A 14,660-nucleotide genomic window follows, 5' to 3' on the forward strand; every position below is an offset into this window, starting at 1 on the left:
CCTTTTTACTCACTCAGTTCGACTTTCTTCTCTCGTTTCTCTTGTTCCTTAGACGTTTATAGCATTCTTTAAATCTACGATTACCTTTGCTTCTTTGCACGAGTTCTTATTTATTCGATCGGCAGAAGACTTAGGGTGCTTCTTTTTTTCTCGTTAAAGCTCCCGATAACTATGCTACGGGAGTATAAGGTGCTATGAAAAGAAAATAAGGGGCAAAAGTATAAGTAAGTAGGTACTTATTTACTTATATCTCTAAAGAAAGAAAGAAAGAAAGAGAGAGAAAAAAGAAAGTGTTTTTAAGAAAGAAGAAAAAGTATAATTTTGTCTTCCCTTCAAACGCGAATGAATTTTACCATTCTTTTTGTCATTCGATTATAGTATTAGATTTTTTTACAAAAGGATAAATCAAAAATCAGATTTTCTCCGTAAAGATGAACGATAAGAATTTGTATGTATAATAAATCGAAAATAAGTACGAATAAAGTTATGTTAATGGAGATTCTCTATGCGTTATCACGAAAATTTTCAATTCGATGAATCCTTTTAAAAGATGCTTAACCATGAATAGAGAGAGCGAGAGAGAGATAGAGAGAGAGAGAGAGAGAGAATACACGCGAGTACCGATAGAGAATGATTTTCAATGAATATTCATACTCATATTTTATCAGACGTTTAACCGTGACTCCTTCGACGATTCGTCACATTTCTTTTTTCTCGTTTTTTTGTTTTTGCCTGCTCACTCCTTCTTTTCTTTTTTAAATAATTAACGGAACGATCATGAGAGTTAGACTTTTATCCTCGCGTTAACACGCTGCACGTTTTCTCATCTCTCTTTCTTTCTTTCCTTCTTTTCTCGAGCTTTTAAGCACGCCACGTACTTGGCTCTACCGCACGATAATGGGCTACGCTTTTTAAAGTACTATAATACACTACCATTATCGTTTTGCAACCAGTTTCTATCGTCCACTAGTGCAAATTCTTACCTAGTAGTTTTACGTCTTGCTACATGTACATATATATATATATATGTTATCGTTAAAATGTATAATCCAGTTAATTCATGAAAAACCTATGTCTTACGCGAAATAATTAGATGTTTTAAAGAAAAACATTTATTTAAAGAAAAAAATCCTTATTATAGATTTAAACTAAATGTTTTGAAATAGCTAGATAAAATATGAATTATCGATAAGGCAAGTAGTTAAAGTATGAAATCAAAATTGAATTTGTCTTCGAGCTTTGTTTTTTTTTTCTACAACAATACTCGTAGTTATTCGTTTTTATTTCCTATACTTTGACAAATTTATGCTATTAATTTTATATTTTAACAATTTGCCTATATATATCGCGAATTTTTATATTACTATATTAATCAAATAATAAAGAAAGAAATTTCAAACTTTTTCGAGAGATTCGGAAAGAGGAAGAGAAAGAGAGAGAGAGTGAAAAAAGAAGAAAAGAAGAGAAAGAAATCTCTCGATTCGGATGAAACGTTCCAATTGGTAAAAACAACGAACCTCAGACTCTTCTTGCATTTCTTTTCCTTCAATTAAAAGATAAAGATTCATTTTCATTTATCTGACCTATGAATACCGGGAGCTAACGCGATATCCTGCTTAAACGAACTTTATTTTAACCATCCATCTTTATCATCAAGAAAACTAATTATCCCTTTTTAAAAGAATCTCTTTCTCTGCCAGACTATTAGTCTGAAACCTTTTTCATAGGTAAATACACTTCTTTAAGAAAATAAGCATATAATGGTGCGTTACATTTATGCATTAACAATGGAATTTTATTTGTAAATGTCTTAATGAAAGTTCATACGTTCGATAAATTGTCTCATAATCCGTGCAATATCGATCGAAATTTATCGAAAATCGAATACATTTAGAGAAATAGAGTAACGCGTTCAATTCGGTTTGCCGGTGATATCGATTTATTGATGATGACTATAAGAGGAGAAGGAGGAAGAGAAGAAGGGGGTAGGAAAAAGGGAATACAAAAGTAGAAATAAGCGGAAAATCTCTCCCCATCCATCCATCTATCTATCTATCCATCTATCTATCTATCTGTAGGATATCCAAGTATTCATATATATATTTTTCTACATTTTTCCGTATTTTTCCATATTTATCTGTTTATCTATCTATTTATATATACTTTTATCATTCATTAATAATATGGATAAATTTAAAAGAAAAAACTTTCAATAATAAGTACAATAAATCAAATTAATGAAATTTTCTTTCCATATTTTTTAATCTCCCATTGGCGAATAAAACAAGTCGGGAAAAAATGTAGAAAGAAAGATTCGCGAATTCCATGAAGATAAAATCGCAAAGAAAACAAAAAGAAATTCGAAGAAAAGGATTGGTCGAACGAGCGGTAGAAACGCCAGAGATTCTTTAATACCCTAGAATTCTGACATTCCTCGTTTTAAGTGAGTGTGAAAGAGAGAGAGAAAGAGAGAGAGAGAGAGAGATATGTCAATATATATATAGAAAGAGAGGAGGGATGATTTTCGATCGTACTTTTAGGCAAATGAATGTCGGAAAAAGTGTAAGGAAGAAAAGGAATACGAAGAGCAGAAAATAGGAGAAGTTTGAAAAGGTGGCTGGGTGCCTTTGCTCGCCCACTTGCCCGCCCACTTGCTCGCCCACTTGTTCCCTCGATTTTCGAGTGACGTTGCAGAAGGATCGTAAAAGTGCGCATATTGATGAACGGAGAAAGGATAAGAGAAGACACTTTCGGTGTCAAAACGAAAAAGAGAATTTGCCGAGGAAACGAGACGAACAACAAATCGATCAAATATTTTTCATAACGTAATTTGCCAAAACAAAGAGAAAACGATGATAAAAATGTATACGTTGTTGTTACATACATTATTATTATTATATTAATTATTATTACAATACACGTATACGCATAATAGATTGAATTTGCTATCTATCCGATTATGTTTTTCTTTCGCGCGTTCGCATGAATTCATATAAAATGAAAGACAATGACATATGTGTTGAAAACCCAACCACTCACCCATCTTAAACTATTTATTCCAGTTTCTAATCAAAACTTTGATATACCAACAATTGAATCTCGCGTTAAATACTTGATTTCCATTCTGACGCTCGCAAACATTCACTGAACGACGCGAACTAAAGTGAACGAATCTCCCCTCCTTAAGAGGGTAGAGTTCTCCTAAATCTCGGGGAACGTTTTAAAAGTTATAAACAACAGCACCCGAGCGAGTAATAACGTGGACGAACGAACCGTGCTTTCTTGAGCACCCGCGTTCAGAACTTTTTCACGATAGGTGTCGCTTATCGTGCACTCCGACAATGAGATTACAAATCTAACGCAAATTAACTTCTAGAAAATTCGATATTCCGGAATTCAATGATTTGTCTAACTAAACTAAAGCTTTAATTTCATTGTAAAAACCGAAATAAAATATATCGCATTTGTTAATTTTCGTTTAAAATCGATTGAAATGTATATTAAATAAAAACTATTAGATCGAGAAAAAAAGTAAAGGGTTGAAAGATTCAGACACGTAGGACCGTTGAAAATATGTCTAGCACACTCCTGCGGCATTCCGGATAAAGGGCGTGGCAGTTTTCAGCCGCTACCTGCTTGCCCAGCTGCTCGGCTGCCCTGTACTCTCGATCCCCGTACTCATCGTACTCTTCCTCGGTACTCGACGGCCTGCAAAATCCAGAAAAATTCTTCACCGTCCAACAACGACGTTCTTTCTTTGAAAACATTATGAAAGCCAACGCATGTCACAACCACCACCACCACTACCATTACCACTACTATTACTATCACTACTATTACTAGTATTACTACCACCATTACATGTCCCATACTCCCCCATCTACGGACAAAAGGAGGAAAGCAAAAGGATAGGATGGACGTCGTTCTCTTTTTTCGATTCATTTCCACCTCGCTCTTCTCCTCCTACTCCTCTTTTCCTATTCCCTCTTCCTTTTTTCCCCCTTTTCTCTCGAATTCCTCTTTTTGTCTCCCTTTCATTCCACACTCAGGGAGTTTTCTTGAATTTTCGAAAATCTGTAGCACGGCTAGACTGCTCGATCGATAAGTAAGGTCGCTGCTTTCCCGAGCTTAATATATATATATATATATATATCTTGAAACTACACGCCCACGTTAACGTTTCATCTTTCTTCGACAATGTACTTTTCTTCTTTTACTTGTTTATTTTTTCCTCTCTTTCGTTAATCAAGAATTTAGACTATTTTTTATATCGATCCGAAATCGGTCATAATTCAATTTCAAATTACTATTACTCTTTTCTGGGGACTTATATTTTTAATATAATCATTATAATAATAATGTCTTTATGCAGCTTCACAATCACGAAAAGTACTCGGTTTGAAACTTCGTAACAATAGCTTCGAGCTATCTTATTCATTCACTCTTTCCTCCTTTCCATTCATTCATCTAATATTTTTATTTGAATATTATATATTTTGTATACCTATCTCCTATCCATGCGTTATTTTTGTGCAACGATGATAATACGTATATATACATGCATATATCTAGGTATTTAATAAATGAAAATTTATGTAGAAGCTCTGTGAGTGCGTTAAATTTACTCTGATAATAATGATAAAATGGTCTCTGCCATGGGCCGTACCAGAAATATATTTAGGTAAATATATACATGTGGAATATAATGTTCGAATTTAAACTTTGTGTTCAACGTATATAATACGTTCTTCGGATTGTCGATGAAATAATAAGATTATCCCAATCTTATCGCGAAAATTTGATTATTGACCGTGCGGAGAAAACCGACCGAATACTACGATACTAAACGACGTAAATATGTAATACTTATATACATTTATATGTATATATATATACATGTATGTACATTTACACGTATGTATAAATTTCACGAATTCATCGTGTATGCTAATGTTATTAACTTCTCCGGGCGGACCGTTGGCATTAGAGATTTTCTCAAGTATACTTCTAACATAATTGTACCGCAAAGGGATGATTTAGAAGTGGGACACTAGCTCGATGGTTAATGCTACGACAGTTTGCTAAACGAAACGAAACGAAATTGCACGGACATTCTAATTGTACTATTTCTCTATTTTAATGTAAAAATAAATAAAATGTCCATTACTTTGCGCTAACCAACCGTCCGCATTGTCTGTGTTTGTTAAATTATTCTTTGAATTAGAAAGAAAAGAAAGAAAAGAAAAAAAAGAAGAAAGAATAAAATGACTTTCCTCTACGTGATCGTAGAGAGGAAAGAAATAATATAATATAAATGAAAATAAAAAAATGATGATATTTGGTGACTTACTTAAAAAATATTTCCATCAATTGACCGAATAATCCGTGATGCGCGTCAAAAGGTACCCGCGAGGCTTCGCAAATTGCCCTCAACAAACAAGCTTTTCCACCGTAACCATAAATGGCTGCAACTTTTTGAAGAATTTTATAAATGCTCCATCTACTTCTGGTATTTCTGGTATAGTAAACTCCAGGCTCGGTAAAGTCTGTACTATTGGTCGGTAATTTATAAATTATTTTGATAAAAACACCGACGATTACGCTCTCTCGATCCAATTGCAATGGTGTTCCAAGGCCAAAGATTAACTGTAAATAAAAGAGAATTATGGATCATACAAATGAGAAATATTTATTTAACATAATAATAATATTAAACACAAATGACGAAAAATCTGTGTGTGTGCGTGTGTACGTGTCGGCAATTCGAGGTAATATGCAATATAAGAATTTATTATTTCACCGATGAAAATAAAGTATCGGTGTATCGGAGTTTCAGTTATATTTTCTCTGACCAATCCGGAGGAAAGCAACCACCGTCCAGATACTCCCAGAACGATCCAATGCGGAAATTCGCGGTTTTATCGGAAATTCATACACGGACGAAGGCACATACTATAGTAACAGAAACGAGCCTCCTACGGAAATTGGACGAACTACAAACGATCGTCTACAAAATCGTCGATGTTCGACGACGATTGTCACGGTCTATGCGTGTACTCGAAAGAAGATCGGAGTTATTATTTACGATTCGATTAGGATTCCCAAGGATTATATCGTGATCGTGATACTATAATGTAACGATATCATTTTATCTTATTTCTTACTTTTTTTTTATCCATTAAATCCCTCCTATCTTGGATATATGTACCTAAATACTTAGAAAAACAAAAATATTATTATTAAAAACAAAAAGAATTTGCGTTATCTCGACTCGTGATAGAAGTAAAACTCGTATTATTCTATGAAAAATAATCAATTGATTTATATGTGCAGTGAGTGTCCCTTAAAATCGTATATCGTTATGCTTATTAGATTTTTCCTTGAAAACTATTGATATAGTGTGTTAAAATGAAAACAATTTAGAGGTAAATACATTAGTATACCTTAATTACATATATTTTTAATGAATTTAACTTAAAAACTTTATTTATTACAAGTGAATTTAAGAAATACGAAAATAATGTTTAAAAAACGCTCGTCACTAAAAATCCTACGTGTTAGTAGAACAGAAAGAATAGCAGGTTTTTTCATGTCTCTCTAACAATTAATTGGTTATCTTAAATGTTTTTAATATTAGACTCATCTTAATACCCATGAAAGTAAAAATAATACGAAGTACATTTGTTTAAATATGACATATCTAATAATATGCAGATATTTTATTAGATAAAAATTTTCAACTGAAATTAGTCATTGATCAGAAACGTTAAAATGATCCTAAATATTAACAGAGTACATTGGTGTATAAGACATACCTTAAATGATTGTTAATTAATCGAAAGAAATGTATATTGTTATCTAAAAACACGGAGAATATGTTCGGTGCACCGTCCTCCTCGAAATCCACCGTTAAACTGAGTCATTGTCTTCTGCTAAAGTTCTTTTATTAAATATTGTTTACATGACCTTTCGAAAAATGTGCATGTGTATAACGGGGATAATATATCTAATAAATAGAATTTAAGATTATAACGTTCTGATTTTAGCATTTTTTGGTATTTTTATCTAATTATTTTAACGTTTCTGCGCAGCGATTACTTCGAGGGTAAAATTTGTCTGTAATGTAAGTAGAATGCATTAGAGTATTAAAATAATTGTTAATTAATCGGAGGAAATGTGTATTGTTGTTTAAAAGCACGTAATATAAGATCTACGTACCGTCCTCGTCAAAATCCATCGTTAGACTGGCGCGTTGTCATCTATGAAAGTTCTTTTGTTAAATGTTGTTTATATGACTTTCCGTAAAAGGAAATTCTATTTATTACGCATATTATTTTTATTCAGCATATGTACCATATAAGGAAAGTCATGTAAACAACAATCAATAAAAGAAATTTTAACTGCCTTACAATACAGAACAAAAAAGCCAGTCTAACGGTGGATTTCGAGGAGTACGGTACATCGGACACATATTTCGTGCTTTTTAACAACACTACGCACTTCCTTCGATTAGTTAATAATTATTTAAAGTATATCGAATACAATATTGTTCTCTACTAATATTTTTGATTGTTTAAACATTCTAACTTAGTTATTAATTCTAGTTCGAAATTATTTTTGTATAATTAATCGCGCATACTTCCAGTAACAAAAATAAGAATAAAATAAATTTGTAGCAAATAGAAACGATCGAAATATTTTTTGTCTATTTCTTTCTCTCTCTTTCTCTCTCTACTTCTTTCTTTTCTTAGTTTCCATTCCTCGTAGTTGTAGGTAGAAGAAATAGACTATATCGATTTTGCGTTGAAACGACCGACTAGACCAACGTAAAAACGCTTTTCACAAGTCTCGTGTACAAAAAGCTTTCCGCGAATCTCGTTAAACTGTCCTAACCAGATACGAACATGATTCTCCCGTGAAAATTCCTACCGATTTTATCGAAAATTCATAGGAATGAAAGATAACATGCCTACCTAGCCTGTTTCCAATACATTCTCATCAATAAGTATCACGTGTTTAATATATATTCACCTGTTATATAACACGTTAACGAACATTCATTTTTTATTCTCTAAATATTTTTAACCATACTCCCGATAATTGATAGAAAAAAAAATTGAAATAATAGAAAAACAATTATAATCGAAAATAATTCAAATGGTCCAAATTCGAATGAATTTGATAAATTTTGAACGTAGAGAACAAAGTGAGCATGTTTTGATCGAGTATGCAACGACAATTGCACAATTAAATGGATAATTAGACATTTACCGATAGTACTTGTTCCTTTATTGTTTACGAGCATTATCTCTTACTACCAAACTTCCTTGTCAACGCTTGATTACAGTTTCCCTATATCACACGGTATTGAATAGAATAGAATTAAACGATAAGCTTGGTGTAATCATCAATGTCTATCCTCTCTAATTGAACGATGTAATTATGCGCGTGATTGGATTCCCGATAATTAGACGCAAATCGAACTTAGTCGTATTTCATTCGCAATCCTTTCCCGATTTACATTCTGCGATACGACAAACCTTGTCTAAGAAAAAATCACTATCTTTCGTAGAGAAACCTTCGCGACAGATTCATTATCGTAACTAACAATTTTCACCGTGTAATTTTGTTACGTTTATTCGATTTTTTGATGACAGAATTGTTATAGAAAATAAATCGTTCGTATATTTGATTATTAAAATTCATATTTAATACGATACGATGTGTGAACTTTTACACATGTTAGATAATTTAGATGCATATTAATAAAATTATGAATAATAATGATAATGCACACAACATACGCTTGGTACAATGACATACTACGAGCTACTATAATACGAAAACGACGATAGAACTCGACGTTATTAGTGAGCACGTTTCTTGCGATGCTTTTAAGCTTCCTTAACTACCGTCAACGTCACCGTTAATGTTCCACGACTCTATTTTTAAGAGAGAAAGTCCACCACGGGACGCCTCGAAACAGGCTAATTACAGTTTCCCTTCTACGGTCTTACTTTTAAAAAGTGTCCCGAATATGCTTATGCATCCAATACTCGACGACAACAAAGTTGCTTGATTTTTATCACGAATTTTTTATCCTTTAGTAAAAAAAAAAACAGAATCGGAGAAAAATTCGTATCTGCTTCAAAATTATTTCCTTTTTTTCCTTTTTCTTTTTTTTTCGTTTAATATATACGATAAATTAATGATTCTCACGTGAGACCGTATTTTCGTTCGATCATTTTCTAAATCTCGTTCTATTATCGAAAATAGCGATAGAGGAAAATGAAAAAGAGAGAGAGAGAGAAAGTATGAAAGGAAGCAAAGCTTCTTCGATGAAATGAGAACGTACCAGAAGGGTCGCGGGTATCGATGCATCAGGAAAAACCAGGGCTCTCCTTTCCCTCGATGAGATGGTCGTGTCGTTGACCCTGGCTGATGCTTTTGCTTCTGGTGGAGCTATTCGAAGACCGATCACGTCCTTCAAATCGTTGACTCGTTGATAGGAATTTTCAGATTGCAAAAGTAATAGTAAAAACAGCACGATCCTCTTCGTAGTTGCCATCCTAGACTTTAGGATGCGCCGTTCTTCTTACCAATCTAGTTTTCTGATCGAATGATGATGAGTTTTACGAGAAATCAACTGACGAATTGGACAAGAAGAGGAAGAGGAGGAAGAAGAAGAAGAAAATGAGAAGGGGAAAAAAAGAAAGAAAGATAGAGCAAAAGAAAATGAACGAAAGAAGCGGAAGAAGAGCGTACTCGAACTGCTGATTCCTTTCAGACATCTGTTAAGTTCCCTCGCTGTCGGCCGCTGTTTACATCCTCTTACAAACCTCAATGATCAGTCAAAGAAACTCTACCAACCTTACCTAAACTACTTTGTCGAGTAAATTAAATGAAAACCTTGAGAAGTACGCTTATTTATTCACTTACATATTCCGCATACTTCATTCGCGAGTCTAATTCCTATTTTGAAAAAAAAAAAAAACAATCTAAAATATCCAGTTGTAATCACGTGTGTTCGTTATTTTCCATCCTTCTTCGTTCTTCTAGCTAAATCCACGAGACAACGTTAATTTTGTGAAACGTTCGTGTTTCGTTGAACGCATTTACGAGATATTTTACTAAATGCAGTGATAATGACGTACTCGAGAATTTGGAGTTAAACAAATTGTTGTATTTTATTCAGGTTTAAACCTGATAATTGTACTAATACGGATTCGTTTAGTTCCTGGTTTTCTGTAGAGCTTCGTTTATTCGACCAATTAGAACATCGTTCTATTCTCGTCTTCTTCTTCTTCTTCTTCTTCTACTACTTCATGTGTATTCTCTTATTTAATTTTATACTTTTTGTTGTTGATATATTTTAATGAACAATCATGGTAGGGAAGATGAATAAAATTTTGCATTAGCTACCGACTACTATCCATATAAAGCTCCAATCCACCCTTATACAAAATGGGTTACTTTTATGAGCTCGTTCGTGGATAGAAGAAGGAGAACTTGTAATTCAATTTAATGCTAGAATAAGGTGTCCTGTTACTTCACTGAAATTCCAGAATGTCTTCGAATTACGAAAACCGCTAGAACCAAGCATTCGTTTACTACATAGAAGATCTCCTTCGTTACGTTGAAAGATTGTTACGACAATTTTTTTTTTCCTCTATATAAATTCCTACGAAAACTGAATTTTCTTATTACGAGGAAAATACGCGTAGGGAATGTTTTTCTCGATTAGAAATAACTTTAAAAGGATTTATAAATAAATCTTATTATTTCATGATTAGGTAAAAATAGTTTTGTTTTAAATCGTACCCCCAATAAAGAAGAATCCGAAATATCCGTGAAATTGTCAACTCGAGCATTTATAATAAACCCTTTGAACAAACTGCTCGTTCAAATAACGTACGTTCGACGACTGCAAAAGTTGAAGTTTTTGTCGGTTTCGATATACGTGTAAGCGAAATAATATCGTTTCGTTTCCAGACACGTTTCTAAATATCGCGAAACGTTCTCTCGAAATACCCCGAAATTGTGGCACATTGAAAGCGGAAAGGAAAACACGAGCTAGGAGAGACTGTTACTCGCGTTCTGAGTTCTCCGAATGGTCTACTCGTCAAAGTTCAACTTAAAAGACCGATGTAACCTACCACAGCGTTTTGTGAAACTACGTTTTAATGAAAACCAAAATACTGTGAACTGAAAATACAATGAATGTATGAGTACGCTTGACCAATTATAACTTCTCTTCCCTATTTCTTTCAATTTATTTTTTTATATTTTTCAGAACATATTGTTAAAGATTAAATAGTTATCTAAGTGGTATCTTCCTGCTCGTCTTGGTATATCTCAATCTAAATTATAACTGTTTATTATTATTACGAACAGATATCTACGATAATAAGAGGAATTATCTACAATCGGATTTTCAGAAGTAGTTAAGAGAGATTACGTGTGGGATTCTATGGTATTAAGGAAACAGAAATACGAGTATACCTACACATAGATATAATAATAATAATAATAATATATATATAGATTGGTATTACTGGTTTTGAAACGATCGAAAGGAAAACATTAAGGACTGTTTCAAACTATGACGAATGGATCAATTCAATTAGAAGATTTATTTCTTGAAAATATACTAAATCTGTGGATCTGGAGTAAAGAACTTGTAAGAAATTCGCAATCGACCATGATGAATAAACGAAAAGTTAATCATTTTCAATTACAAACTAAAACATATTTAATCATATGTTTACTCAAACCATCGATCAATCGATCAAACAACGATTTTTGTATAAATTTAATCAAACGAATTCATTTGATTTCTCTAGGATATTGTTTTCGAGTAATATTATATTTGAAAAGATAAACGAAACTTAGATATAAGACTTAATACGAGATGAATCTAAAAGATGGACCATTTTTCCGAGGAATCTCGAGAAAACTCGACAGCCCTTCGGCGGCAAGCGTTTCCTTCTCCATGATGCAGGTTAACACGCTCTAGTTTGAACAAACCAAAAAGTGTATTCCTACACAATATGAAGTTTCAAACCTCTCTCTCTCTCTCTCTCTCTCTCTCTCTCTCTTTCTTAAATTCCACTTGTTTCTGACAACGCTGAACAGTAAAAACAGCCTGAAGCATTACCCTGTGAATTCTCCAAGATGACTCTTCCTCTTTCAAGACACGTAAACCGGATTTCCCGTCAATAACTAAAAACATACGATTCTAGAACGAAGTAGTTAGAATATTTCTCGTTGGTACGTTTTTATAATTAGTTTCAAGAATAAATTAACGAGAATATTTACTTAACACGAAGTTTTGCTTATTATCATTCATCATTCTCGTTATTTAATTTGACTTGTTCGATCGATTATGTATCCAAGATAAACTTAAACTAATTATAAGATTTGATATATTTATCTAACCAAGGTAAATAATAGATCTTCTTACTATTAGATTATAACGTAACTCAAGGAAAGTCGAATCCACGTTAATCGTAGAATCTCGAAGTAGACGATAGTAGAAGAGCTAGTCGTAAAAACATGGAAAGAGGTAGGGTGCCCAGAAAGATCTGTTGAAGAGAAGACGACATCTCGTAGAGTCCAAGGTCTCGAGGATTTAAGGATACGAGTAATAGTAGTAGTAGCAGTACTAGTAGTAGTGGTAGTGTAGTACGAGCAAGAAGAGATATGAACTGGGTGGACATTGAAGATCGTAAGCTCAGTTCACGTGTATATCCTGATGCGTGGAATGTGATTTCGCCATGGAATTGAATTACAACCTTCGAACGACCCAATAAAATTCCACCCTCTAGAATCGTCCTCCCTCTCTCTCTCTCTCTCTTTTACACACACACGCGCGTACTCTAACTTAAAGTACAACAACCCTGCTGGTACTATGACATTCGTGGGATTCACTCGTATATTTTTTCCTCTACATTTTTACGACACCGAAGCACGACTTATCGATCCTCCATAAACGAAAGCGTCTATTCGTAAAAACTACGAGAATGCGATAAAATTTATTTCGTTAAAAAAATAATCAGTAAAAGAAAGACAATCCTTTGTTTTACACGTTCAGTTTCGGGGTTATAAAAATGATTTCTGAACACATTTCAAAGTGAAATTCATTAAAATAAATGAGATGGGAAGGTTTACCGGACGCGATCCCTTATAAACTACGACTGCACGAGAAACTTTAAACGCGTTTATCCCAAAACAACATTTTTCAAAGCTAGCGTGAATTTTTCTCGGTAACTACTTAACCGATCGACTTGCAATTTTGCAGACATATAAAGTACACGTCAGGTTATCGTTGGAGGGGCCATTTTTTCCATTACTTTAATATTAATATTTTTTCTCGACCGTGAGAAACGAACATTTTTTCGTAAATATCGAATTTTTCTATTTCAAGTCATATCATTTTGTCAATTGATTTTTTTGTTCTTTTAATTTCCTTTCGTCCAATACACGATAAACACACATTCGTTATGAATAAAATAGAAAAGAAATAATTTGTTCACGTTTAGGATGCCAAGAACGGCAGAATCGTTGCGAGAAGAAAAAAATATGAAGAAGATAAAACAAACGGGATGAAAAAGAAAATGGCAAGAAAAAAGGAAAGGAAAAAAATGAAACCAACTCAATTTTCCTCGAGTTAGTTTCAGCAATTGGAAATAGTAGTCGTAGGATGGACAACTACTAAAGTGAAGTTTTCGATTGTCGCGAAGTGATTGCCGTCATGATTGAGGTTGTCGAACATAGACGAGTAAAATCGACGGACGTCGAGAAACGATCGATTGCATGTCGAAAACGTAACGAAAAACCATTAGGCATCGTGGGCTCTTTTCATTCGTCAGTACGAAATAAGCGATATCAACGTTGACGAGACACAAATCGTCTTTCTTTTCGATCTCGATTTTTACTATTCGACACAAATTACCAATAACGCAAAATATATAAACTAAACGTAGGTATTTACCGCTCTTGAAAATCTACGAATTTCATTTCGCCAAATTAATGTTTCTTTATCTTTTTTAATATAAAACCTTTGTTGTTCTTATTAGTTTCTAGAAAGAAAGAAAAAAGAAAAAAAAAAGAAAAAAAGGTATTCTAATAACTTTACGTACTATATACGTTCTATAGAATATTAATATAAAAATTGAAGAAAAGAAAAAAAAATAACGATGAAACCTGATATCGTCCCGAAAGCGGCAGTTTGTCACATCGCCGTATATTAATAAAGATAAAAAATAAAAAAGAACAAGAGAGGATGATACGTTAACAAAGTTCAAAGGTTTCTACATCGACAAGGATGTAACGAACCGATGTAACGAAGTAAAATCGTATATTGTCGTCCGCTGTTAATTACCGTGAATGGGTTTGTCCTAGAAACTGGTCCTCGGTCATCCTGGTAACCCTTCCCCCTGTAACTCCCCCCGCAACTCCCCCTCTTACCAACTTCATCTCTTCTTCTCTCTCTCTCTCTCTCCCTCTCGTTCTACACGTTTTACTCGTTCTACTCGTTCTACTCCCTTATTCATTTCAACAAGGAGTATTTTCTCTTTACGCGCACCTGTTATCGAAAGAAAGAACTGCCAATAACGTGCCGATAACTGCTTCACGTTCTGTTTCGAACGCCCGTTATA

General features: G+C 33.5%; 1 protein-coding gene across 1 annotated transcript; it reads right to left on the reverse strand.

Annotated features, from left to right (window-relative positions):
• Window positions 1-3,548: 3,548 nt before the first annotated feature.
• Window positions 3,549-9,568, reverse strand: LOC122525752. Its single transcript, XM_043648679.1, has 3 exons — window positions 9,356-9,568; window positions 5,351-5,646; window positions 3,549-3,708 (listed from the first exon to the last, which is right to left on the reverse strand). The coding sequence occupies exons 1-3, from the start codon at window positions 9,566-9,568 to the stop codon at window positions 3,549-3,551; spliced, it is 669 nt and encodes a 222-aa protein (XP_043504614.1).
• Window positions 9,569-14,660: the final 5,092 nt, after the last annotated feature.

The sequence above is a fragment of the Polistes fuscatus genome, unplaced genomic scaffold (assembly GCF_010416935.1).
Source record: "Polistes fuscatus isolate 324 unplaced genomic scaffold, CU_Pfus_HIC Scaffold9, whole genome shotgun sequence".
Taxonomy (NCBI): domain Eukaryota; kingdom Metazoa; phylum Arthropoda; class Insecta; order Hymenoptera; family Vespidae; genus Polistes; species Polistes fuscatus.